We start from the raw sequence: 26,593 nt of genomic DNA, 5'->3' as shown, positions 1-26,593 counted from the left end.
GGGCCCCGCGCCGCGGAAGCGCCGGGCGGGCGAGCCGCCGGCCCACGAGTCCCCCGCCAAGGTCTTCCAGCGCATGAAGGCGCGGGCCGCGCGGGCCGCCGACCTCATCGTGACGCCCGGGCAGGCTCCCGGCTCCCGGCCTGCGGCGCGCGCCCGGCCGGAGGGAGGTTTGTTCGCTGCGGCGCCGTGAGTAGCGCGCAGTTTGTGTTGGGAGTTGCGGGGAGAGGCCGTGGCGGTGCTGGCCGCGAGCGGGCGGGAGCCCCGCGCGTTTGGSTGCGAGGCTCTCCAAGGGCGGGGCTGGGAACCTCCTGCCCGGGCCTGTGCGGGGAGCTGGGGCYTGGCTGCTCTGTCAGTGTTCATCCAAGGCGTAACTGCAGAAAGCTGTGCTGAGAGCTCAGTCTGTTTCGTCTGGTCGGCTGTAACTAGCTGTGCTCGCTCGGGTTTATCTGGTCTCCTCTCAGAAGAACATGCTAGTGCGCAGACTGCATTGCCCTCATTTTATGATTAGATACTAAAAAGGCTTCCTAACTCTCCTTGCTGCARCTTAAACCCCTTATTACTTTTACTGTCCCTGTTGGATAGTATAAAAATGAGATTAAGCTGTTGTTTTTACAATAAGCAAAAGTTCCTAAACTTTTTTTCTCTTTAACACTGGACTTCCAGAAGGCACACTTTTGCCTACATCATTGTATCTCAAATTGGTAATATTTTTTGATAGTATTTTTAGTTCTACTGAAGGTTTAGTATTGGTTTTAGGTGTTACACCCTAATACTAAGAAATACCCCTTTTGTATATACCTTCAGACTTCTCTGTTGGTTTACAACTAGGGCATGTATATATGTGTATGATTCAGAGCATATGTTTTACGTATGACTGACACCTAGTTTGCAGTGAAAATGGAAAGGTCTTATTGCTCATCCTTCTCAGGAAAGATATGAGCATAAATTGTTGTATACTGGAGTCTAGTATCTTATGAAATACATATTTTGCTTTTTTTCTTCCCCTGCATGAAAATGTTTCTGTTCTCAGATTCATTTTTTTTTTTTTTCCAGAATTACCTTCCACTCAGATTCCTCAAAACAAAACTGTGAAATTGTTAGCAGTAGACCCTCTTGTAGTGGAATCTCCTCAGAAGTTCTTCTTGCGTGTGAAACAGAAATTGCAGCAGCAGAAAGGTAGTTGATATTGCTCTTCGTAACGTTTCCAAAACTTTCTTGGGATGAGGGTTTCTGGTTTTGCTTATGTTCTTTGGCAGAGTATCATCCTTTTCTTCTGTTGTAGTCTGTGCATGGTTGAAAATGGAGCAAGAGACCTTGCAAGTCTGTCTCTTGGGACCTCAAGTTGGCATTAGACATCTGAACTGCAGTTTAGAACTACTGGCTGCTGACCATAAAGCCATAGTCTTCTTGAGTGCACTGTGTCCTCTGACAAAGAAATCCATTTAACTYTGTGCTCCTGATCTTGTGATTAAGAGCTCTATAATGACTAAATGTAAGATTTCCCTCCCCTTCCCCCAATTTGGATAGGAAATTAAGTGGCAAAAATCTAAATCTCTTATTGCTGGTTCCTGTTTTCACCCTAGATTTTAGTGCATAAAGTGAAAAAGTTTGGTTCCATGAGAAATTCCCTTATGTTTCTTTGGYTGCTTTTTTCTTTTTTTTTTGTAACCCTTTGTATACTTCTGTCCTCCTATAATTTTGCTGGTAATAAACAAATGAAGAGAAAAAGACGCATGCCAAAATCTTAGTGTTTTTCAACCTTAAAACTGAATTTATCTGAACACTCAAAAAAACAKTGCTTGTACTTCAAATGTCTAGGGGAAAAGGAAGCGCTCTAGACTTTGGAGTTTTTCGTGAAAAGTCTCCCTTTTGCTCTTCAGAGAAGATTAATTTTAAAAAACTGAGACGAATGGCAAAGCTGTAGTATTAATTGGAGTGGTGTGCATTAGTTTAGTTTTTGGGGAAAGGGGGGTGGCTAAAACGGTCTTCAGCAGCAGGAATATTGCACTCATGATGGGGAAAAGTTATTCCAAACCAATTCAGAGAAATGACTTGCTGTTACTGTTAACAACTGAAATGGGCAGTCTTTTGGGAATTGTTATAATGTTAATCAATAGCAGTTTATTCGTATTAAAGTGGAGTTAAATTTTATGAATATATTCTTGCTATTCCTCCAATATCTCTGACTACTATGTGTTTTTTTTGTTTGTTTTTTAAATGTGCAGATCCAACATTTTCAAACTTGTTCAAGGAAAATGTTCCTCCTTCCACAGCTGCAGAAAAGCCATTAGTCAAATCTACTTTCATTGAGCAGCTCAGCAATGTTAATACAGACTATGTGGCCACTGATAAGGACAATCAGGATAATTTGCTCATGGAATCAATTGGTGCTGATGATGAATTGTCTCAAAATACAGTGACTAATGCTATGAATGTGAATTCCCCCCCTTCTGAAAGTGGAGATGTGTTAGAAGAAAGATGTAGACCTGGAGAAACAGAATGCACTGACTTTCCTCAAGAAAGAAGACAATTGCAGCCAAGTAATCAACAGAGCAGAAAAGGAGCRGAAAAGATACTGCAGACTAATTCTCATAAACCCTCACAGTGCTTATGTAGTATTATGCTCTCTTCTCCTAAAGTGCACATACCAAGGAAGGAAAAAACAAAAGAAGGCTTTAAGGTCTCTTTGGATAAATCTCATAGAGATACAACGACTGGCAGGGGAAACAAAGAGGTGGGAGAACTTAATACTCTAGGAGCATTAGATATGCTAAAACTTTCTGTGGGCTGCTTGTAGCTCACAGTTGTGATTTCTTTTTTTGCTTTGTTTTTTCTGTTCTTTTCTTGACTTTCTAGAAGTCAACATTAAATTTCTGAAAGCATTTTTATAATTCATGATTTCACTTGTACATTAGCTTCTGGTTTGATTATGCTTCTCCATAAAAGTGTTTAATCACTTTTAATTTCTCTGATATGGAGGATTGTGCCTTAAAACTTTTTCAAGATATACAAGATTTTTACATTTCTGTTTTGATAATGTCATGGTGGTAATTTAATTTTTAAAAAGTGATATGTCTTTTTTTTATCACAGAGAAAAATCTGCCTAACCAGTTGGAGAATTAGAGTGATCATTGGTAACACAGCAGTATGCGTTGAAGGAAAACGAAAGTAAGAAAAAATTGAGATTTAAATGCAATGTAAAACATGTTGGTTGTCCTTATAGCTTTTATAACTCAGATTCAAAAAGTTTAGCATCGTCATCTCATTGAATATCTGTGGTTTTCAGACCTGTATTTATTGAAATATCTTGGTAACTATTGGAAGCAATTCAACAAGGCCATAGGATTATTTAAGTTAGGGTTGTCACAGTTCTGCTTTCTTCTAGCCCCAGGGAACAYGGCCATTTGTTTACCTGCTAGCCCTTGTGTCATGGTGAGCCATGATAGTAGCTGATCCAGCTGAAGACTTTCTTTTTGGTTATGTTTTTGGTCAGATTATTCTCCTGCTTCTATAGCTATTTGAATACAAATGTCAAAGGAGAGGATGAGAACATGGTAGCTGTGGATGGGACTGTCCCTTCTGGCAACAGCTTGCACTAAAGTTGCTTGAAGATAATGTGAAAACATAATCTAGAAGAAGCATATTCTGCTCTCTTCCTGCTGTTACAGATAGTTGCTTATCTGCTGAAAAGGTAACCCAGAACCTCACTCAACAGCAGTTGTACTGCAAGAGGAAGTAATTCTGTATGCTTACTGAGAGTTTTCAAGAGACTGTAGTCGAATTTGTAGTAGCAATTGCCATTCGATTCGTGGCTCTTAGAGAACAGTTGTTCTCATCCCTATGCTACTAGCAACATGTTCTATTTTCATTTTTGATGCTGCATATCCAATATGCTACTTACATGTAATACATATGATCTGCTTTCTAGACTCTCTGAATGGACTTCTGTTAACATTTTGTGAAAAGTAATAAAACTTTCAGCCTTTACTGTTCTGTAGCTTAAGCTATTGTAAAAGTTTATTTTAAAATACTCTCTAGATTCACTGTTCTATACTTTAATATTTGACTCATTCTTTTTTTTCTCATGGAGAAGTCTCTTGATCACTTTCTTAACAATTCTAATTTTTTGCTTGTATCGAGATTCCTCCTTGAGTACTTCTTGACTTTAATTAGGAGGATCAGAAATAAATATGTATTCTCCCTAGAAATATTATATTTAACCTGTATAATGGTACTTTTGTAAGTTGGATAGTAGTATCACTGCACTAGTGAGCTGAATGGAGTCCTTTGGCCCCTTTCATTTCTGTACTCTGATGTTAAAATAGTATTTTGTGACAAACGCTTGAGACGTTTATTTTGTTGCCTGTCCAAGTATTAGATAAATCCATAACAGTTATTCTCCAAGATGAGACAATATAGTACATCCACCCAATATTGCTGATGCATGAGATGCAAACTCTCACATTCCATCTTCTGTACCTCACTGTTATGTAATTGCCCTCCAGCCCTCTAGCCTTTTATGCACTGGAAGGTCATTCTTACTGATGTGCAGAAAAAGAAATTGTGTATTTTTTTCAGAGTTAAAACAGTTAAATATTTAGGAGAATTACTTGTTTTCTACATTAATTCTTTACAATTATGTTCATCTTGCCTAACACSTGTTCCAGGAAGGGGAGAGATTTCTGTTGGCTTCAATGAATGCTGAAATGGGACATCATTTTGTAGTGCTTTTGAGGCTTTATGCTTTGTTCCTTTGCTTTTATCACTCAAACTATGTAATGCTGCCAGTTCAATATAGAATTTTAGCATTCTTGTAAATTCTTCCTTTTAAGAAAACTGTTTTATTTCTTTCCATGTTATCTGTCTTGTCTTAGAGATATGAAAGATCTGTCTTGGCATAGTAATGCAATTGTAGAACGTATAGCACACGACCAAGTTAAAACATCATCTGGCAATATCTACGTACTACAGGGAAAGATAGATTCTGCCTCAATGAGAAAAGAAGGTAAGGCATTTCTTAATATTACATAGCAGACTGAGAAGGGCTTTAGAGTTGTGGTTGCTTTCAGAAAAGTCACACATACTGTTCAAGTGAATGGTTTGTAATATTCTGCCAACTGGACTAAATGGATATGCAGCGCATACTGAAAACTGACCCCAGCATCAGATTTTTTTTTTAATACTATCTAATATTAATTGTACCTGGCATTTATCAAAGGTGCAGGTACAGAGAGGACCTTTCAGTGCATGAAGACAGCAAATGGGTACATTCCTTTAAAGAAACTGTTTCTTTTCAAGATTGCCTGTATGTAATTTTTGGTCAGTGTTCTGGTGTTAAATACTTAGACTTTTAAATAGGGATTGTATATCACTGAAAATACTGTAGTGATTGTATTCTATTTGTAGCTTAATTGTTCAGTGGTTAAGCACGAGCTCAACAAAATTGCGTGGAATTTCAGTTTGAAGACAGACTTGTTATGGAGTCGATACTTCAGTAAACTGGACTATCTTTAGGATCTGTAAAAATAAGTGGTATGTTACACCAAATTCTGCAGAACTTCCTGCTTCAGGTTGTTTTGAAGCATGTGGAATTTTAAAGAAAAATAAGTATTACACACACAACTTTAATCTTCTGTTTTCACATGAACTGTGAATTATTTGTAACCAAATTTTCAGAAAAAATTTCCTCTTACTGTAAAATATGCAGCTGGTTTCTAGACTGATGATGATCTGTGTGCATTGCTCTGGTTATGCACCTTCATGAGGAAGAATATTGAGGACTAAAGGAATGGTTGGACTGAGATAAATGTAGTTCCTATTGGCCAGTAGCTAAATTCAAATGGGAAATACTGTGAACACGCAAAAGAACCTCAGGGTTGAGGGAGCAAATTAACACAACTAGGTTTGCCATTTCTTGATGATTTTAAAATCAATAGGTAGCATCTTCCYTTTTCTTTTTTCCTCTCCCCTTGGAAGATGGTTTTTGACCAAAATAAAACTTTCTTAATAGGTGAAATGGCTGAAATTTTCTGCTCTGTTAATGAGGCCATGCTGAGTGAACAGCAGACCCAGTGATCCTGGTCTTAAAACGTGAACTTGGCAAACRTGGTGGGATCCAGATAAGTGTATTTTTTTTGAAGAATGCCAGGGATTCTTCAATATCTATATATCGTCAGTGAGGCAGCTCAGACTAAGCAAGCTGTAGGTAAAAGAATACTCCAGTGCCCGATACTGCAGTTGCTTTAGAAGGCAGAAGGAGTCTGTACTCTCCTGGCTGGTGCTTATTGCACTTGTTTCCTGCCTGCAGAGTTGTAGCTGTTTTTCATACTTCACACACATCCTCTATAATAGCTCACCAGTATGTGAAATGAGCTGCTGTATTGGCAGTCATGAGCAGCTCTAGGAACATGAAGATCATCTATAGCATGGATGAAATAACTGCTTCCTTTAGTTCAAGCACGCTGCGTATGCATRATTGCAATCCTTTTTAATAGCCTGCCTGGGGCATATATGTATTCTTTGCTCTCTCAGGATGTAGCTGTAGGCTTATTTGATTTTTCTCTTATCACTTGTAGTACTAGGATGAATTCTGATTAAACACCTGACTTGGCTGTTCTGTTTTGAATTTTTGATTAGTTACTCTGCTAAATAAATACTTATATTGGTTTTTATGTTAATGTTCTGAGAAGGAAAAGTGACATCAAGACTTCTGAGCAGAGCAGCTCAAGTACTACAGAGTCTTTCCAAATTTAAGAGCTAATGGACTGCATCGGATCAGTTCCTCTGATCTACAGGCTAAGCACTTACACCATTACATCCTTTATTCCCAGCTTCCTCCTCTCCTTCCAACACTCAAAGTCCCCCAACCCCCAGACCTGTCATAAGGGTCAATGTGGAAAACATCACAGAGCTGGGGAAAGCAACTCACACGAAGTTATCCTAAGGAATCGTSTCTCTCAAGCAACTGACAAGAAAGTTTCATGTAAGCTAACGCTTAACCCCAAGTGCTGTGATGATAGAAGTTTTTGTAACTTGTTCTGTAAGTTACTTCTAGAGCCCACAGAAAGGGGACTAGACTGCTTTATTGTAGAGAACAGCTTTCTTGAAACTGGAAATATCCTGAACAGATTCAATAGTGGTATATGAAGTCAAAAGAGAAGCTAAATGAAGAAAGCTAATGTAGACAGAGAGAAGAAATGCCACRTTAAAATCTAACCTGATCATTTCCCCAAAGCAGTGGAACTGGCAGTCAGGAGCAGCGGGATTGCCAGCAGTGGCACTTTCAGTCTGTAGACAAAGCCACATCAGTACAAAACTACTTGCCCGTGAGAAATTTGATACGTACTGATGCTGCCAGTTTCACTTCARAACACTGGTAAAACATTCAACTGTTTTTATGGTAAAAGCACTGGCTAGGTACTCCCCTGTTCTGCTTCATCATAAGAAATAGTCATTGGCAATCTGGGATTCCAAGTATGCTACCAAACCTGTCAGTGCAAGGACACTAAAGGCATCAGGAAGATTCTACTTTCCTGCACAGATGCTTTCTTAGGTTGACTTCCCACCAGCCTCATTTCAGGAATGTGTTGCACCAAACTCATGGCAGTGCTTGCTTCATTCCAACCCGCATCTATGTAATGGCACTTGCTACACTTTGCCCCAAGCCCCTTCTGATCATAGCAAGGTATTTCATCCAGTTCACTTAGAGAGTGAATAGTACCTACATCCTAGAAGGAAGTGGTATTCCTAAAGCATTTTAAAGGAATTAAAGGATGAAATAATGGAACTTCTCACTAAAAAAATGTTTTGATACCTACAGTCTTTTAAAAAATGAGAATGTTTCCCAACTTGCTTGAAACTAAGGAATGTGGAGTTTGATGCTCATATGAGGCAAACCCATAGAAACTGTAATAATATATGACATTAGTGACTGTATAGATACTGAGGTATAGAGGCARGCATCTACAGTGCTACTCTAGAGGGAAGTAATGTCTCACAAACCTTCTTTGAAAGGGCTACTACTCTTTAGGCTTCTAGAAAGGCTTTGAGGAAAATTTTGAAGGAAACAAAGTAGTTATATGGTAAGAACGAGGAGTTCCTATGGATATAAATAAAAATAGAAAACAATGGGAATAAGAAAAAAATCTGTTTTTCAAGCGTTGAGGGGTTACTAGTGGAATCCCATAATGATGTGGGCTATTCAGCAGATTTACATACAATATAGAAAATAGTATGAGCAGGGAAGCAGCAACTTCTGCCTGATGTTAGTAAGTTATTCTGGGTGATAAGGGTGAAGGATGGCCATAAAGCATCTCATAAGACCTTCAGAGCTGGCATTAAAATGGCAGATGTAATTCAGCCTAAATAAATGCGAAGTGATGCATGTGGGGAGAGCTTGCTTTTACATGTAAGATGGTGAGATTCTCAGTTCACTGTAAAACCTGAGGAACAGGATTTGTGGGTTTTCATGGATGTTTCCATTGAAATATCAGCTCAATGCTTAGTAGCAGTCAAAACAAATTTGAGTATTGGGAATGAATATGAAAGAAACAAAACAAAAACCTGCTATGACTATAAAGCCTGTGGTACAAAACATCTTGAGTACTGGGTGCCATTCCTCTCCTTTCCCCTTTCTTCTACCTTTCCCCTCCCTGTTCCACCTTGCCCTACACAATAAGAGACCCTGTTCTCAAAAAGTTATAGAAGTTGGATATGCTTTGAGAAGGATGGTGTAAAGTTAAGAAAAGGCTTTTGTAGGACAGGGATAAAATATGCAAAGATGTTTCACCCTGCAGAACAGAAAACTAGGGAGGTGGTGTGGTAAAATGTCTATAAAATCCCAAAGGGAGTGGGGATTGTGAATAAATTGAAATTAAATCAGTTGCGGACTGTATCTTCCAATAGCGATTAAAAAAAAATCAAGCAAACCTAGTAGAGAGAAAATGAAAAAAAATGAAGGGGAAGCTTTTCATGCCATGTTAATATAATTTGTGAAAATCTCTGGATCTTGTGGATGCTGAAGTTTTATGTAAGTTCAGTTGGAGACTGAACGACTTCCTAGAAGACCAGTTTCTTTTGGGTTATTAAATGCATAGAAATCAATATTGATTCCACTGTTGGCAGCTGGGAGACTGCATGGGGAAAGTATCCGTGGATCCCTGTCTTAGTTCTATATTCTTTTTTGGTCTCTGCTGTTACTATTCCTTCTATGGTAGTGGCTAGATGGACATTTTGCTTGTGCACCACGTAGACTAACAGAAGAGTGCCCTTTTCCTTACCATCTTACTTAAGAACCTCAGTTATTTGACCTCTTTGGGGTAGGCTGACAATAAGGGCCTTTCTGCTCCCAAGATTAAAAGGTTATGGTTGGGATTTTGATTTGTACTTCAACACTTTCCAATAAATAGATCACTTCCTACAATTTCACATACACTGACTGCTGCTATCTAACCTTATTTTTCAATCATGTCTTGCAGACCCCTCCTGTGGTAGTCCACAACTCTAATGGTGCAAGGGTCAGAGGCTGAACACTGCTCATTTTTCAGGTGTTCTAAGCAAACAAGCAATGGTTCAATGTTGCTGTGGTTGCRCAGCCATGCACGTTGCCCCCCTCTCGTGGGGGATTCCTACGTGATACCCTAATATCAATGACAGTTAAATGTCAGCTGTCTTGTTCAGAAAGGCTGGCACTCAAGTGATGCTTTTCTTCCTTCTCTGTTGCAAGAGTATCATGGTATACCTTTGCATCAAGATTTTTTTAGGGTGATTTTCCAGTTTCCGGGACAAAAAGAGTCATTCCGCTGTCTCTGTATTACTTGAAGAACTTCTGTGTTTACAGTATTGTTGCCAGATGCTTTGACTGCGCCTGATACTGCTGCAGTTGATACTTGGTTAAGTCTCGTGAACCATCTGTGCCCTCTGGATTGAGCAGCTTCTGAATTGAAGCCAAATAATAATTTCTTCTCAGTGGAGTTTTCTTGATGTGGCAAGTCTTAAACGCCTCAGACCTAACTTAAGCCCTAAAACCTCAAGTTCTCAAGTGTCTTCCAGTGCTCCACAGCCTTCACTTCATTGTGTGGCGAAGCTGCACAGCAGTCCAGCACTCGGGAAAACAATGGTCTTTGTTCCCAGGAAACTAGAACGCTGTCTCCAAATAGAGAGGTGGTTTTTGATGACTCCTTTGCTCACTCTTCTGTTAAATGTGCTATTCTCTTAAACTGCAGAAGCCTTTCTCTCTCTTGTGTTTAAAGATGTAATGAGTTTCTGAGGCATCTGCAAAATTATGATTGTACTTTATTTTATTTCCACCTTTGCTGAATAAGAGTATTGCCTAGCTGTTGTTAACACTACTTTTTTATTTCAAACAGGATTTCCATATCGCTTCATCAAAAGATTTACGTATGGTTTTTCCAAAAAGTGGAAGGAATATGTTGAGGATTTACTTGTGGAAATACGACGGTAAATTCTTTCAAGATTCTGTTCCACTGCGATGCTCTCTTTAGCATTAATTAAAAGATACTCTGCTTATTAAGTATATGATGCTAGAAGAGGATAAAGGTGTTAAATGAATGCACGAGAACTATGTTTTAGACAAATGCTTGTCACCAGTTTGGCAGGATACACTTTTACCAGTCTTCATTATACTTGCTTGTTTTTGCATCACCTAGTTATATAGTCTCAGGGCAAGCAGAAGAGTTTCAGGCTTCACTGGTTTAGTGGTTTGCACTTTGTCTCTGTGAATACAGCTGCACTATGCAATTGTGCTTTTGCTGGGATGAAGACAAGACTTCAAATTTCCATGAGCTGACATGTTAAAAGATGATTGCCTATGTTTACTATTTTTTTTTAATTTTAAATTTCAAATCATTAGGAAAGAACGTAAACAAAAAAATGATGAGGATGAAAATGAGGAGGCTGAAGATGACTCTGTGGATRCAGATGCATTGAAAAACGCAGAAGACTCAGCAGGAGCCCAAAAGAAATATGAAACGAGAAACAAAACGTATGAAGTATTACCAAGGAATGATAAAACCAGTTGTGGGTATTTATACTTCTTTTCTCTGAAAATAAAAATTGGAGGTTTTCTTGAGAGCCATTCTCCCTAGCAAAARATACGTAATATCAGTCATCTGTTTTGTTCCTGCCTTCTTAATTAGGCCGTATAGAAGAGGTAAATAATAGTGTTGTGGGGTTTTTTTGTTTGTTTTTTTTTGTTTTGTTTTGTTAACGTGTTCACTTAGACAGCAATAATCAAGAGCACTGACTTGCTGCTTATTTATTTTCGGGTTTGCTGATGTACAGTATCTGCCAAAACAGTTTTGTGGCTCTTCTGAGGACTAGCCCTGGGAGAGAGGCAGGAGTCTGATTTGGTCTATTATTGTGAAAAGGCTGTGACTTCAAAGGTGTTTATTCTGATAGCAAATTTGACTTATGGGCTCTGTCCATGGGAGGTCTCTTCCATGCTGCCCCTTTTTGGCAGGCTTGGTTTTAATACTAATTAGTTCCTTGAACTGATTTATTTTATGGCTTCTCAGTTTTTCTGCCACAACTGAGGAACAACAAGTGATAGTGAGCACTGGGGATGAGCAGAATGGGCTATGAGAACTTCCTTAAATTGGTTTTATTTCCAAAGGAAGTGGTTGTAAAGCCATAACATAATGATCAGCATGCCTTTTCCTTGCCTTGTAGTGCAAGCTTAGTTTTATTTAAGGATCCTAATTGTATTTAACTTTGACTTCTTTTTAATATCTTGTCATAGGCTTGAACAGGACTTCAGTGAAATTTCATCAGATGATCTGTTAATACTGTAATCAGATTTTCTTGATAATACTAAAAAAAGCAATTTTTCTCTCACTGTCATAAGAATTTGTTCAGTGTGATAACTTGTTATATCAGTTTGYTTTCCTGTATGATTTTTAGATTATTCCTAACCTTCTAAACCATGTAAAAATTGAAGCTTCATGAAGTATAAACTTTATTGCTGTAAAAATTATTACTTCAGTCATATTAAGCTATAATCTTTCTAACCTAAACACTTTTAAAAGAATGTTATTACTTTGTGCTAAGTTTTCTATTTCCATGTAGTCAGTGCAAGTGAACTTCGTTTATATACAGTATTATTCCTATGGTTGGAAATTTTGTAAAGATGAATTTTCAGTGCAATATTTGGGGCAAAATTATATTTCTTGTTACTTCCCCCCCCCCCAGATACTACACCAAAGAACAGTTCTGTATCAAATGACCAAAACAGAATTTACACTCGTAGTGGTCGTCTTGTTAAACCACCATTAAATTTCTGGTGTGGACAACGTGAATTTGTTGATCAGAAGCTAAATGTTACTATAGAAGAAGGTGGAATAGATTATTTGAGCATGGTAAGATTCTTTTGTATGTTGCTACCTAGTGGTTTCAATTTATTTATTGAGGTGCCCATTTCAAAAACAAAAAACCCATGATCTAGATTTAAAATGCCTTGGTCTCTTCAATGAAAACTTATGTTTCCTGGACAGCTTCCAAAGACAGTTTCTCGTGGCCTGGCACAGCCTAGTAAACTCTTACGTTCAAGTCTCTGTTTTGTTGTAAATATCTTGAATAAATTTGAGTACATGTTTAACTGGCTGAAACAGTCCAGTTCTTGTAAGTGCCTAAAGATGCAGGAACTCTTTAAAACATTTTTAAAAAAATTAAACCAAAAAAATGAGCCCTGATATTTATATTATCAGTTGTTTTCTGTAAGGTGGGTTAATGGGAAATTGCTTGTGGGCAAAATGAGGATTTTGGAAAGATAAGTATATCAAACAAGAATTTGTGCATAGGTACTGGTTGGGGGCCACAGCAATAATTGACTTAAACTTCTCCGTAATATTGGAATGCTGATTCTCTACTGTCATATTATATTAAATTACATAAGGGAAGTCAGTGCTGCAGGTGAGTTTTCTTGTTAACTTGTACTGTTCTCAGTCCTCCCCTTTCTGCATACATYTTCATGTTCATTAGGACCAAGTATTTCTGCATTCCTAAAAAMCATCTGTGATCTGATCTGTCTAGATCACTGCAGTTTTGATTGCCATTCCTGATTTTTTATGACATTTTAAGCAAGTCTGATAATACTCTGATGATGAGTGAGGGAAAGCAGCATTATTTCTAGGGGTTGTGCAAGGAGCTACTGTCTTGTCTTTAAGATTAGTTGGCCTTTTGGAATGAGGAGAGGACTAACACTTGTGATCAGCTGCAGCAGTGAAGATTTATAGTCTGGTTTACCACCATCTYACAGTTCTAAGCCTTGAGATTTTAACCTGCCCTTTAGATTATATAAACTTAAGGGGAATCTGGCTAACTGGCTTTTGTCGCATGCACATTTATATGCATCAATGTTTATCAAAAAGCCTATTATCTACTACGTACTATGTAGGTGACTATTACATCTATCCATCCTGTAAACAGTTGGCATTTTCAGAGCTGATGTCAGTAGGCTTGATATGAAATCTCTAGCAAAAGCTTAGATTAATTGTTTTGTTTTGAAGATGTGTAGTGAACAATCCGAAAGAAAAACCAGTTCCCTCCCTCAGAAGAGCAACAGAAAGGAATCAATGAAGACAGGGAAAGAAAAAACAAAAAGCCAAAATAAAGGTAAAAAAAAAAAGCCTTGTAATTTTACAAGTTATTGACTGGACTTGATGTGATCATGAATATGATGCTGATGCAGTATGGTAATATTCTATTAATGTAAAAAAGATTAAGTAAATCTTTAAATGTCAATTGATTATTTTTTTCCTATAAATAATTATAAGAGTAGTATTAATGCTTAGTTTTACAGACCAGAATATAAATAATGTTTGTAAACTCCTTCTTTATTTATGTTATAGGAATAAGCAGATTTTCTTTAAATTGAGGTGAAAAGATTGTGCTTTTTTTTTTTTTTTTTTTTTTTTTATTTTTTTTTTTTTTTTTTTTTTTTTTTTTTTTTTTAAATTTTTTTTTTTTTTTTTTTTTTTTTTTTTTTTTTTTTTTTTTTTTTTTTTTTTTGAAGTTTCTGCTCCTATACTTTGGATCTCCAAACAAAGTTGTTATGTGTGAATTAAGAGAGCCTGAGTTGACCAGTCTGGCTATCAGTATGCCTTCACTTTTCAAGCTGGCTGAATTAAAAGAATTGAAATGTCTCTGTGGGCAAAAAGTACATTAGTAGAGTTATAGAACCTCCATTAAAAATAAAAGTTGGGGAACAATAGCACCCTGAGGTCAGTCAAAATATAAAACAGAACTGTGAAGTTCCCTACAGGAAGTCTCTTTGTACAGCAAATAAAGCTTTTAGAAAGTTAGCCCTAAATGAAGTTAAAAGCTTAGACTGAATTTTCACTGAATCTCAAAGTTATAGCATTTTTGCAACGTTTTTGTTTACATTTTATTTTGCATCTACTCAATACTTCCATGTTCCCTTTTGTTGCCTTGATAATCCTGGTTCTGCTTATAGTTTGGGAGCAGTTTGTCAGCAGGGCAAGGTAGGCAGGAGCGGGCAGTCTCTTGTATTTGAAGCATGCTGTCCACTGCTCACACTGCTGGCTCTCAGTAGATGCCCGTTTGCTCAAAAAGAATTGAATGCCTATAACTAGTTTCATGGAATATGTTCTTCGTGTGATTGTGTAAATGCATTTTCCCTGCTTCTTGACTGCCATGTCTGTGGGATTGTGCTGTTCTGTATCTGTRTAATGTCACCTCTTGTTCCTGAAGAACTTCATTCTCAAGACGTAGGAGTTACATGCGTGAGTGCAGACACAGGCCTTTATTTAATCCATCTGAGATACCTTAAGAGAAAGGAGATGAAGATCCCAGGAAGCTTCACTAGATGATGTTTTCACTCAGTTATGTTTGGCATAAGTTATGGACACTCCTAAACAGCAGAAATGAGTTTACAGGTATCTGTCAGGTAGATCTTTTGAAATGGGTTGCAAGATGACYTACACTACACTTCTCTTACATGAAGAAGGGGCAGCACAGAATGTGAGTTAATGTTTAACATYATTGATTTCTCACACTTTAAGTGGCGTTTTGGTATGTTTCAGAGGGAAGCAGTATTTAAATTGTCTGYGTAACCCAACGTGACTTCTCTGGCAGACTGTATCCGTGCCCGGTAGATCCTCAGTATTCTGTTACTGAGGGGAGAGGCTCCTGCAGAATGTGGAGAGCTGCATGCTGGAGCCATGCTACTTGTCTTTCTGCAGGCTGAAGTGCACGTAACAGAAAGGAGTTTGCAGATCTTAACGCATGTGAATTGTGGGATGCACTGCAGCCAACAGCAGGGTGTAGTCCAGTAGCCTGAGACTGCAAGTGACTTGTGTTACTGTATTTGATAATATTGATGTAATCTCTTTCAGGTGAAAACAATGAAAGAAGAGTAAGCTCCAAAAAAGAAACAAAGTCCGCTGGAAACAAAGCAGCTAGACACTGTATTTCAGATGATGATGATGAAAGTGATAGTACAACTACTATCGATAAAGTTAAAAGACAAGTTTCTATTAAGATGACTCCCTTAAATACTGAAAGACTAAGCAACCAAAAATATAACAGCAGAATCTCAGGAATGAGAAAGGAAAAGGAAGGCAAAAAATGTGAAGAATTGGCTATATGTAAGCAGTCTTGCAAGTACTCTTTAAGGTCAGCTAAACAACTTCTTCAAGACAAGCTTTCAACAGAAGAATCCTCAAGCAAGGATGAGGAAGAGGAATCCAGTGAAGATATTCCACTGTCTGTCAAAAGGATAACTAAGCCCTTATCGCAAAGACAGACTCAAAATATCAAATCTTCCTCTGACACAGGAAGATCACAGGGGGGTGCAAACAAGGCATTAAGTGAAGAAAGGACAGTAAAACACTCCTCTGCCTCCCATAATGTGCAGTTACGGCTAAGTATGCCTGAAAGTAATGACGGATCTTCTGATTTGCTTATGGAGAAAACACCTTCTACTGGGTCTAGCAGTTCTTCTCTCCCTGGTAGGGCAATGAGGACAAGAAACAAAATCAACCCTCCCAAGTATGTGTTTGAATCTGAAAGTGAGCTTGGAACAAGTGAAGAGAGATTTCAAGAAAAAGAAGAGAAATCAAAAGTATCTGGCAAAGAAAAAAATTGTACTGTTGCTAATAGTGGCAAATCTTCAGCGGGAAAACCAAGAAAACCTGAGAGAGAAAAGGTCCAGAAATCTCTAGATTTTTTTCCAAGGACCACTGATGATTGGACTGAAAAGGAATTACAGAAGCTATACAGGCAAGTTGTTACCCTTTCTGTTATGGGGTAGAATTTCCTTTGGACATCAGAAAGGATCACATACTTGAATTTTTAGACTGTCTTTCAAATTTGTTTTTTTCAGACTTTTGACTTCCAGATTCATTCTCTTTTGCATTAGTTTTAAAGGTTTATTTTGTTTTAGTTCCATTTTAAAAAAATGGTTGGGGAAAAAAAATCTAAATAGTGAAATAAAGGAGACACCAAGTATTTTGTGAGATAACAACAGATTAGGATAGTGTGAGCCCACACTAGTCCCASCTACCTTCTTTAGCATAAAGAGGAACACAACAAATAGCTAGAAATTCATGTATTAGTACTTCTCCACTGCTTTCCAAAAACATGTATGTATTTTTTCTGAAAGTAATAGACATTCCCATAAGTAAAATTGAAAAAGCATGAGAAAATGAATAATATGGTAGACTATTGATATTTATGATTTAGACAGCAAAAGTCAGAGGTAGTAATGTAAGAAGATGTTAGGGAAAATGTGCTTATGTATTAAAAAATAAAACACATAAAAGATATTCAAATTTCATAAAAGGACCACTAACCATAAGAATGTTTAATGCATTGTGGCACTACCTGAACTMGCTCCTGGGCACTATTTAGTATAGGCAGTAATAGAATTGGAATGTTTATTTTTTTCTTTTAGATTAGAAACCTGAAAGGGTGACTTCATGTCTCAGTGAAAAATAGATAACCACTGCAAACAAGGAAGAATTTTTTCTCGAAACTGAGACATTAGCATAAATCGTTCATTTAAATCTTTGCACATTTCAGAGTCTCTGGACAAYACACCAGAGAAAAGATTCTCTGCACAGTGTACAGTGCCCTGTCCAAGAAGGACAGTTTGTGTCTGGTGTTCTACTTCACAGTGCTGCACAGGTTCTTCTGGATGAAGACGACTGTGGTGTTGTACTTTGACAGGGCTGTCGCTGCTTTTCCCAAACACAAGAATGGYTTCTGGGTGGAGGTGGCAATGGCCGTTGGGTCACGCTCTGCTGAAGAATGCCACCAGAAATACRTGGAGGAACAACAGGCAAAAGGTTCCAAAACGCATGCCACAAAGAAGACGGCTTCAGGAAAGCCAGAAGAGAAAGGTACATACCTCTCAGTTCCAGGTATCATTTTTGTCTTTAAATAATTTTAAATTCAGTATTCATTATATAATATAATATATATATTAAAAAATGAGTCTTATAATTATAGTACATTATATATAATTATATAATGTTAYATTCTATATTAAATATATATTATATAATGCATATGCCCGTGTGTGTACATATACATGTGTGTATGTGTGTATATATATGTATGTATATTATATACACACATTTATGCATATTATAGCTATTTAAAAATAAATAAATAGATTCTATGCTTTAAAATACAGTATTTGTATCATAGTCCTGTAATGAAGGAAGTTACTGTCTGTAGTACAAAGGTATGTTGCAGAGCTTGGAAGGTGTCATAAATGAGAAAAGCAGTAGCAGGAAGAGAGGAGAGTTTAGAATTTTCTAGGTTTTGGCATTACAGGAAGATTTGAACTGGTTTACCACCTAAGGAAAAATAGTTATTTATATCTTGAGAAGCTCTTGGAGGCCTAGTAGATAATTAACTTCTTGCAGTCCTGTCTATCTAAAAAGGATAATGGGATGCTTGGCTGCACAAAGGGCAATAGGGAATAAGAACAGTGAAGTTACGTTGTTCCATATTTGGCAGGAATGTGACTGTTMTTTTCTGTCCAGTTCTGGAGTCAGAAATTCATCCTTGAGGATAGCAAGTGTGCCAAGTCAATCCACCTAACTAACAAAGAGAGGGTTAGTGTGACCTCATCAGCCAGTAAGTGCTTAGAGGAGGAAAGCTATTTGATAATGATCAATCAGCTCTCCTAGCTGACAAAAATATGCCTTCATTCCACCTTTAGAAGTTGAAGCTTTAACTCTTCTACAATTATGGCTGAAGGTAATTTTGGTAATCTTTCTCAATGGTTAAAATTTTGCTTCAGTCTATGTTTACTGAAAACTTYAAAATCCAAGTTTTCTCTGTTCAAAAGAGATGATCTAGGTTACTGGACTTTAAGGACAGGGAAATCTACTGTGATGATTTCACCCATCCTATGTAACAGAAGCTGCAGAACTTGTAGTGTAGGAGTTAAGAAAGTCCTCTCTTCCCTTCAAGTACCTCTCTAGCTYGTGATTTAGGTGAGGCAGGCAGGTTAAGATTTGTGAGGGGTAGAGCCTTCACAGAACTACGTACACCTCAGTCTAAAATCAGCGCTCCACAAAAACCTTGTGTCAAGAATGCTAGATCTGTGTCYGCACCTGCACAGCAGAGCTCTGTTTAACTGCGCTTTATGCCTCTTGACACAGGTGATAAATTACCATGTCTTTTGTCTTTGATACCCAGATGCATGAATATTTCTGTTAAAATGCTAATAAAATAGCTGATGTATAATATTTGCAATGGATGTGTAAGGCTCTAGAGTAAGCTTTTGATTAAGATGTATTGCAGAAATTTTCTTCTGAAAGCATAAATTTCTACAGAAATTCAGAGGGGCTATAAGAAACCTCCTCCAATGAGAGAGACTGAGTTTTGTATCTGTAGCATTGATTATAATTGATTAATTTTAAATCCATGCTACATAACTAATGTGTTTTGAATAATACACTTTGATTYATGTAGATAAGAAAGAACCAATTATGGTAACTGCTAAAGTGGGAACCTTCAAAAGAAAGCAGCAGATGAGAGATTTCCTGGACCATATGCCAAAGGACAACCATGATGATATTTTCACTGCAACACCCTTTCAAAATACAAGAGTAAAGGTAAATCTAGGGAAACAGATGCTTTTCTGACTGTTATTTTAGTATAATCACTTCATTGTAAAAGTCTGCTGGTTCAGTTCCATCAGTAMAATTTTAGGGTTTTTTTTCTTATGATTTTTGGGAGAAGAGGCTTATTTCCTTGATTAGCTATTGCAGTTTTGATTGCTGGCAGTGAGAATGTGTAGAAGATGACTTCTGCAGACAAGTATTACTGCTTCATGGATATGTAGAAAAGAGTCTGTAGCATGGATGTTTTTTCTGCCAATGCAGGAGAAGTTTTATGATGCTTTGAGGTATTGGTTATGCAGAGTGGTATGATTTGTTTTGGGGGTGATTATTGGATATTTAGGATGTGTGGATACTTTTTAAAGTCATGCTCGTACTTAAACAGGCCTTAACAAGTTTTGAATTTAAACACAGTTTCCTCTTKATGTTGGTGGAGGGAGGGGGCAGAAGTTTCTTTGGGAATGCTGCTGCCCTCTCACTCTGTATGTTGTTTATTTACTGACTCTCCTGGTTTRTTGGCTTGAAAAGCCTTTTGCCAAAGGCTGTCTGCATTTGTTGTTCCGGCATGCATCCAGAAATATAGTAACACATTGAAAAGCGCTAATTAAGTTAAACAGTGGTAACTTGATTGCTTTCTGTAAACTCCAGTGTGCTACAGAGAAGTCCCCATAACCAATATGTGCAGATTGGCTACAAAAGAATTGATGTACRTGTCCAAGACATCCTGGTTTTGCAGAGGGATTCTCCAGGAGACTCCTATTTGCTGGAATACAATTTCAGTCATTTGAAAGAACTCTCCATCTCCCTGCCCTTGGCTTCAAATTCATTTTGCCTAACTTGGTCTGTGCAAAAACAGCTGGGCTCCTGTAGCATATGGTGAGATACTTCTGAGGGAAGCTGTGTGCTTAGAAGTRGTGAGGAGCTTCCTGTTTCATGAACTAGTCCAGCCCCTCCATGAGCCCATCTAGATTTTTAGCAACTGCAATTTCCTGTRGCAGATTCCAGATTCCATTCCATTCCTCTTGTGTGAAGAAACATCAGCCTGTCTTTGTTGTGAACTTGCCATCTGCTAACCCTTGATGCTTGCCCTCTCCCAGGACCCACTGTCCTGTTTCTTTTGCAGAAGTCATTCTGTACTTTTGATCATGTACATTGCTTTTCCTCTTTGAGTCTTTCCAGTTCTGCTATATCTTCTCAAAATGAAAGGGGCCAAAAGCTCTTCCTAATTAGTAATAATCAGCTCCGAGCCTGTAATTTTAATCTGAAGTTATTTTCTGAAGCTGTAGTAGCAGCCAGCAAAGGCCAGCAAAATGTTGGGCATCAACAAGAAGAGTATTAAGAACTAGGCARAGGTGTCATTTGGATGCCATATGAAGTCCTCGTGTACCTGCCTTCCAAGTACTGTGTGCAGTCCTGGTCTCTACATCTCCAGGAGGGCATAGTGGAGACAAAAACAAACAAACAAAAAAACCCAACCCACCTGAAGTCATCAAGGGCATGGAGCAGCTGCCTGTTGTTGAGGAGGGGTGTCTGGACTCTTCAATTTGGAGAAGAGAAAGATGGGGAAGAGGGATATAATCAAGGTTCACAAAATCACAAAGAGTGCTTGCTATTGCCACTGTCAGAGACAGAACTGTAAAAAGCCTCTTAAACAAATTTTAGCTAAAAGAACAAGCTATTGATTGCTCTGATGTGGCTTTATAGTTGCCAATGTTCCGGGGAAGCCAAGATGATGATGATGACTTTGCACTTACGGACAACAACCCAGTCACGCCTTCCTCAGCTGTCTTCCCTCTGGCAAAAACCCCTCAGTGTGATCACATTAGCCCTGGTATGCTGGGACCTATCAACAGGTAAGAACGCCATACTGCTGGTCCTTTCTAGCTTCCTGGTTAACCGTCCTTCCACAAGGAATCTAACCTTTTTTTTTTTTTTTTTTTTTTTTTTTTGAAAACTGCAGCAAGAAGCCATTTTTTCATGCATATCTTCTTGCATCGTTCTATTTCTCCCGCTTTCATATACATTCTATGAGCAGTTATTAGCTTAAAAACTTTACAATTGCTGTCTTCTTCTGACTAGCAGAATTAAAATTACTGGCCATGCAAGCTTAACTTACAAACTTCAGGTCTCCTACTGATTCAGATCACAATCTGGGAAAAGGAGAGCTAAATCTTTAACATAAGAAGATATGGACTGAAGTCTATTTGCATTATAAAAAAGTGAAGATGTTGAAAARTCAGTGACCACATTTTTTGATTTAGAGTGATGACACAGGAAGTCATACAGGTGAATTCTGAAGTGTTTTAAATAAAAATTCCATGCTTGGAAGATTTTAATTCAGGTGTTTTTTATCTGAAATCTGGTCAAGTTAGAAATAGTACAAATATGCTAGCATTTTCTTTTCTTGTGTTCTTTGAGGTCATCTTTTTCTGAGGAAGGTGTAGACCCTTTTGGAAATGAGATACTATCTTACCTCCATGCTCAGAGCATGTATCGTAAATCCTACAGTCACTTAAGTATTTGTTTAGCAGAAGCTCTTCCATTCAACAGTGTGCAATTCAAACTACTCAAGTAAGAACATCCAAAAAATTCTCAATGATRTGTCCTTTTATGCTCAGAGAGGATGGTGAGTTGGCCTTCAAACTTGGCAGAGGTTTCTCTGCTCATTTTGAGTATTAAATCTGCTGAGCCTAGTCGCTTCAGGCTTTACTGAAAAAAAATTAATCTTCTTTAGTGAAAAACAAGTGGCATTTTATCCAGTGTGGAAGGAATTAACATCTTTGGTGAGGACCAAGCTTTTTCTGATACTTGCATTAAGAATTATCATAGAATCATAGAGTCATAGAAAGGTAAGGTTGGAAGGGACCTCTGGAGATCATCTGGTCCAACCCTCAGCATTGCCCCATACGGGGATTGAACCCACGACCTTYGCATTAGCAGCACCATGYTCTGACCAACTGAGCTAAACCTGCCCCCAAATTATAGCATGTGCTCTAATCAATCATTTCTATGTTGAGGTACTTTCCCTAAACTATTGCTATATTTGTTAATTGAGCATCAGTGGTTCTTAATGACCATGCTGATTTTCTTCCTGAATTAGAACTGTGTGAATAATGGCTGTAATTTCATCCAACGAGTCCCTAACAAGGCATGCTGGTAACGCTAACTTGTTTATGTTTGCAGGAATGATTACGATAGGCACGTGTTCAGAATGCAGAAGAACACACAGGGCAACAAAGGTACCTGGGACAACATCAGGAAGAAATCGGTATGCTATTTCGCTTGATCTTCTGCTAGTTCCTTCTACAGCAGTGCAAAGTTCTGCTGAACAGCAGGCAGAAGAATCCCAGGATTAGAGTAATGTCTGTATTCAAGAAGGAAAAAGTCCCCTCTCCCCCCACCCCCCCGACACACACATGCAACGCCCTACATATTTTGGAGAAAAATCTCTTGCTAGACAAGAGCTACTTACTGCTATGATTAAGTATAAAAGCAGYCAGAAACCCTGAAAAAGACAATGACTTTGATCTTTAGGTGAGGTATTTTCCCCAAACTATTATTATATTTGTTAACTGAGCATCAATGGGTTGTTTTTCTGTGAAAATCTTGAGTTCTAAAAGCAGAAAAATGGCCTGTGCTTCTAGTTTAGTAAAAGATTTTATGGTAGTCAAACCGTTTACATGTTCAATGAAAATGCAGTATAGCAACAGGAAAATTTCAGTTTGCTGTGATATGGAGTCTTTGCCTGTTCCTTCTTCCTCTCACATTGTTTTGACTTTCATACTATTTTGATACTGTAACAGCTGTTTGAGTGTAACCTTTCTTTCCTTTTTATCAGGCTGGAGCTGTATTTGCTACACCAGCTTCACACAGAACCACCAAGTTTRCTTTTGATAAAAGTAAGCACTTGTTTCCTGTCTTCATTTCTTTCTTACTCACTTATTTTCAAATCTGGTACTTCCATTGATTTCTTGGTGTCCACAACCTTCATCTTAAATTTTTCAGCCATCTCAGTTCCTCTTAAGCATCTTTGCTTTCTGGAATTTGTGTAACTGCTTTTTAAATTCAGGACACTTAACATCAGGCACACGCATTAACAGTCTCTCCACTGTTTTTTGTATTGCAGATGTGCAGCAGGCCTCTGTTATAGGGGAGCTCTTTGTACCCAAGGCAGCAGATTCCTCAGAAGAGGAGGAGGAAGATTCCTATTTTTCTGCTTAACCAAATTGCTGGATTTTAGTATTGCAACAGCTAGACAACCTCTCTCACAAAACAAAGTTAAAATGAAGGCTTTTAGCCACCCCACTGACCTGATGATACTCTTATGGTCTTACGTTAGTTCAGTTTGGAAATCTTGGTCAGTAGAGTTTTTATGGTGTTAAAATACCTTCTAGTCTTACTGCCCTGTCAGTGACAATGTTCGTAATTTTTGATGTGTACTAAGTGAAATTTTCTTTCCTAGACTCCTTTCCTATGCTCAGTATTTCCTGGGGGAAGGGGCAAGGGAAAAAATGTATCTATATATCAATTACTGCCAAAGGTTTTGGTTGTTTCATTTTAAGGTAAAACAACTTTTAGAAATATTGCTGTACAATAAATGTATAATAGTACAGTTTGTAACTAATTAGACTTGCTTTTTATTTTCCTCTATTGAGAACTAATTTGAATCTTTTACATTTCGTTAATGTAATAAAAAGGTACTATGTATCTGACAGCAGTTTCATGAATACGTAGAGAAATTTCTGAAGTTGAAAATTTTAAGGCATTGTCTTGTACACATTTTTCTCTTAAAATTACAGTTCCTACCAACTGTAAGCAATGTTGAATGCTCTGAGGAGTAATATGGAAAAAAAAAAAAGTTTTGAGCATATATTCTACTGGTTAAATTGTGGATATGAAAAAAAATCCTTTGTTGTCTTTCTGTGGGAACTTGCCCTCCAGGCTGTTGCCTAAGCATTTTGAACTTTGAAATGCATAAAATTAGATAAAACCTCAGTTAAGATGAAGCCTCTATGTCTAAGCTCTGCTGTCACTTTCCTCCTGCTCTGAGGCTAAATCAGACTTTGGGGTCACAGGTTTGTTACTGGAAAACAAGTAATGTTGGAATAATCCCTTTGGGCAAAGGTCTGCTCCAGACCACCCGTTCAGGGCACCACTGTGGGCTGGTGCTGTCAGGGGGGCTAGAAGCCATTTCAGTCAAGGGCTGGCTAAAGCAGAGGGGAGGGTGGTTGAGAATCTGAGGGCACAAATTAAGATGGGCCTTTAAAACAAATAATCAATGTAGGTCTTTAGAAGCTAAGAGCTCAAAAGCTACCACAGAATGCTGTGAAATACTGCATGTAAAAGTAAATTAAGGTGCTAACTTTATGCATATGGAAGGCAGTGTCACAGGAGAAGCGAGCCAAGATTAGGAAACGGGTTGCAGTCACTTACTTGCGTAGCAGGATGACTGCGGCGTGAGCACACTGACACGTGGAGCAAGAGCAGGCTCGTTTCCTCTGTAGTGGAGAAAGTGCTGACAACGGGTGCAGAGAAAAATGCTCAAATGTTACAAAATTAGCTAACTTGCAAGAGTTACTTTTTGGTTGAACAGCAGCCTGCAGTACCCTCTTGCTGCTTCTGTATCCTAGGTGCTCCCACCCCCTGCAACTACCCGGCTGGGCTAGTGTGCAACARCACGGGCACACGCGTCCTGCTGTTGGACACCCACAGGCTCGAGGGCCCATCAGCTATCCCCACGCACGCACAGGGCTACCTTGCCCTYCTACTACGACCGCAGCAGGAATAATAGCAGGCACTGGCCTGCCRCGATGTGGACAAGCCTCGACGTACTTAGGTGAGGATCCCCCCACCCCCCAAAAAAGCCTGTGAAAGAGCCCCAGGCCCTTAGCGCACCTGTATTCAGCCTGCTGAAACTGCTCGCATTTGCTTACTCAAACTGTTAAACTATGGATGCTGCCTCCTCTTCCTGCCCACTCCCAACTGGTTTCAGGCCTTTACAAGCCTTTGAAATCACTTACTAGAAAAGATGAGCTTAAGCTAAAACAAGCCTTATTAAACCATACAGGCCCCTCACAGCTGAGGTACCAAATATCAGCGTGCCTGGGGCTGCGGGGTGCCGCTTGCCTCTGCTGCGTCCATTGGCCTCCCTGATGCGTCGTGGGTTAAACAGATCTTTTTTTTTGCATTTTCCCTGCTTCCAAAGGCGAAGTGCTTGTTTTAAATGGTGCAGGAGAAAACAGCAAATTACAGAGGAGCCTTAAGAAGTTTTAACTAATTTTTGCACAGATCCAGCTCACTTTTAATCCTGCCAGTGCAAAATGAAGACTAGCTCTCAGTCCCCGTAGCGAGGCTTGTTTGGCTAGCTGGACCTGTGTGTTTTCCTTCCGCTACTCTTCTTTTTTAATGGCGCCAGTGGCTGACATCAAGTCTTCTGCTTTCCAAAAGCACACGCATGGTCTACCTTAGCTTCATGCACCCTCTCATGGGCTAGCAAGAATATTTGTCTCCCCGTTACGCGCACACAGTCTCTTCACGAAAGCAAATGAGGCTGGTGCTAGAAAGGGACAGGAAGGAAAAAAACCATCTTTTTCCAGGCGGCCACAATGTGGCAGCAAAAAGCTGCAGCCCAGCAGTGCTCTGGCCTCGCCCTGTGCCACGGGCTGGCTGCGCCGCAGGGACAGGGCCTTTTGTTGAGTCACAACCAGAGAAATGTGCAGGGAGGGGTCTATCAACCCACCCAAACCCCCTGACTCTTCTGCAAGGATTTATTTACATATTTTACACTGAATCAAAACTTAATAAAGTGCAGTTAAAAGAAAACAGCCTCCAGCTCTGGAGGCCACATCTCACTCATCTCAGCTCTTGGAAGCTGCGCTGCTTTTCCCTTTCGTGCGGAGATTTTCAGGCAGCATCTGCACGTCAAAACCGTAGCGGAGGTAGCGGTAGATCTCCTCGGCCTTCTGCTGGCTGACGTGGGCGCAGGTGGCTATGTCCCGCGGGGAGCTGCGGGAAGCAAGCAGGGCACCTCGCACGCCGGCTGGAGTTCACGGGGCGATACCGAGCCAGACGGGAAATTACCAGTCAGGGAGACTGGTACCGAGTCTGCAGCGTACCGAGAGGAGCAGCAATGCCACCGGCTGCTGGCACTCGCCTCCCTCTAGGTTTCTAAGGACGTGACCGCCCCAGACCAAACAAGCCCGAGAGCGCTGCAGAGAACGCAGGGAGCGCCATGAACAGCGAACGGAGAAGCGCAGCAGGAGCAGTAGGAACAAGGTCTGCTCGTTACTGAAGAGATGGAGAAAGGCATAAACAACAGGGCAGGGCCRATGTGGAGGCAGGAAAGTTCCCGGGGAGCCCTGGGAATAACAGCAAGGCACAAAGATGACATCTCTGGGCAATGCTGCCTCACCTCTAGCCCAGCAGAAGTCCTGGGCGAGACAGGGAAGAAGGAAAGTGGGGGAAGGCGTCCCCTCACC

The 26,593-nt window shown here is 39.2% G+C and overlaps 2 protein-coding genes across 2 annotated transcripts in view; one reads left to right on the top strand and one right to left on the bottom strand.

The window, feature by feature from the left end:
- Positions 1 to 8: 8 nt before the first annotated feature.
- MIS18BP1 (MIS18 binding protein 1) lies at positions 9 to 23,827 on the top strand. Its single transcript, XM_085297858.1, has 16 exons — positions 9 to 167; positions 1,054 to 1,176; positions 2,226 to 2,734; positions 3,092 to 3,168; positions 4,875 to 5,005; positions 10,368 to 10,458; positions 10,871 to 11,037; positions 12,208 to 12,374; positions 13,524 to 13,629; positions 15,372 to 16,249; positions 17,198 to 17,378; positions 18,967 to 19,109; positions 20,820 to 20,968; positions 22,299 to 22,383; positions 22,954 to 23,014; positions 23,242 to 23,827. The coding sequence occupies exons 1-16, from the start codon at positions 74 to 76 to the stop codon at positions 23,334 to 23,336; spliced, it is 3,057 nt and encodes a 1,018-aa protein (XP_085153984.1). The 5' UTR covers positions 9 to 73; the 3' UTR covers positions 23,337 to 23,827.
- Positions 23,828 to 23,831: 4 nt separating this feature from the next.
- The window catches only part of FANCM (FA complementation group M), a gene marked incomplete at its 5' end in the record, with an annotated part of 79,095 nt that continues 76,333 nt past the window's right edge, over positions 23,832 to 26,593 (bottom strand). The window contains one exon of the mRNA XM_085297874.1: positions 23,832 to 26,120. Coding sequence (XP_085154000.1) covers positions 25,973 to 26,120 — 148 coding nt within the window. The remainder of the gene's footprint in view (positions 26,121 to 26,593) is intronic.

The sequence above is a fragment of the Rhea americana genome, unplaced genomic scaffold, assembly GCF_003343005.1.
Source record: "Rhea americana isolate MKP2758 unplaced genomic scaffold, rheAme1 scaffold_131, whole genome shotgun sequence".
Classification (NCBI taxonomy): domain Eukaryota; kingdom Metazoa; phylum Chordata; class Aves; order Rheiformes; family Rheidae; genus Rhea; species Rhea americana.
The sequence above is the reverse complement of the archived record's forward strand: the minus strand, read 5'-3'. Positions and strand labels throughout refer to the sequence as shown.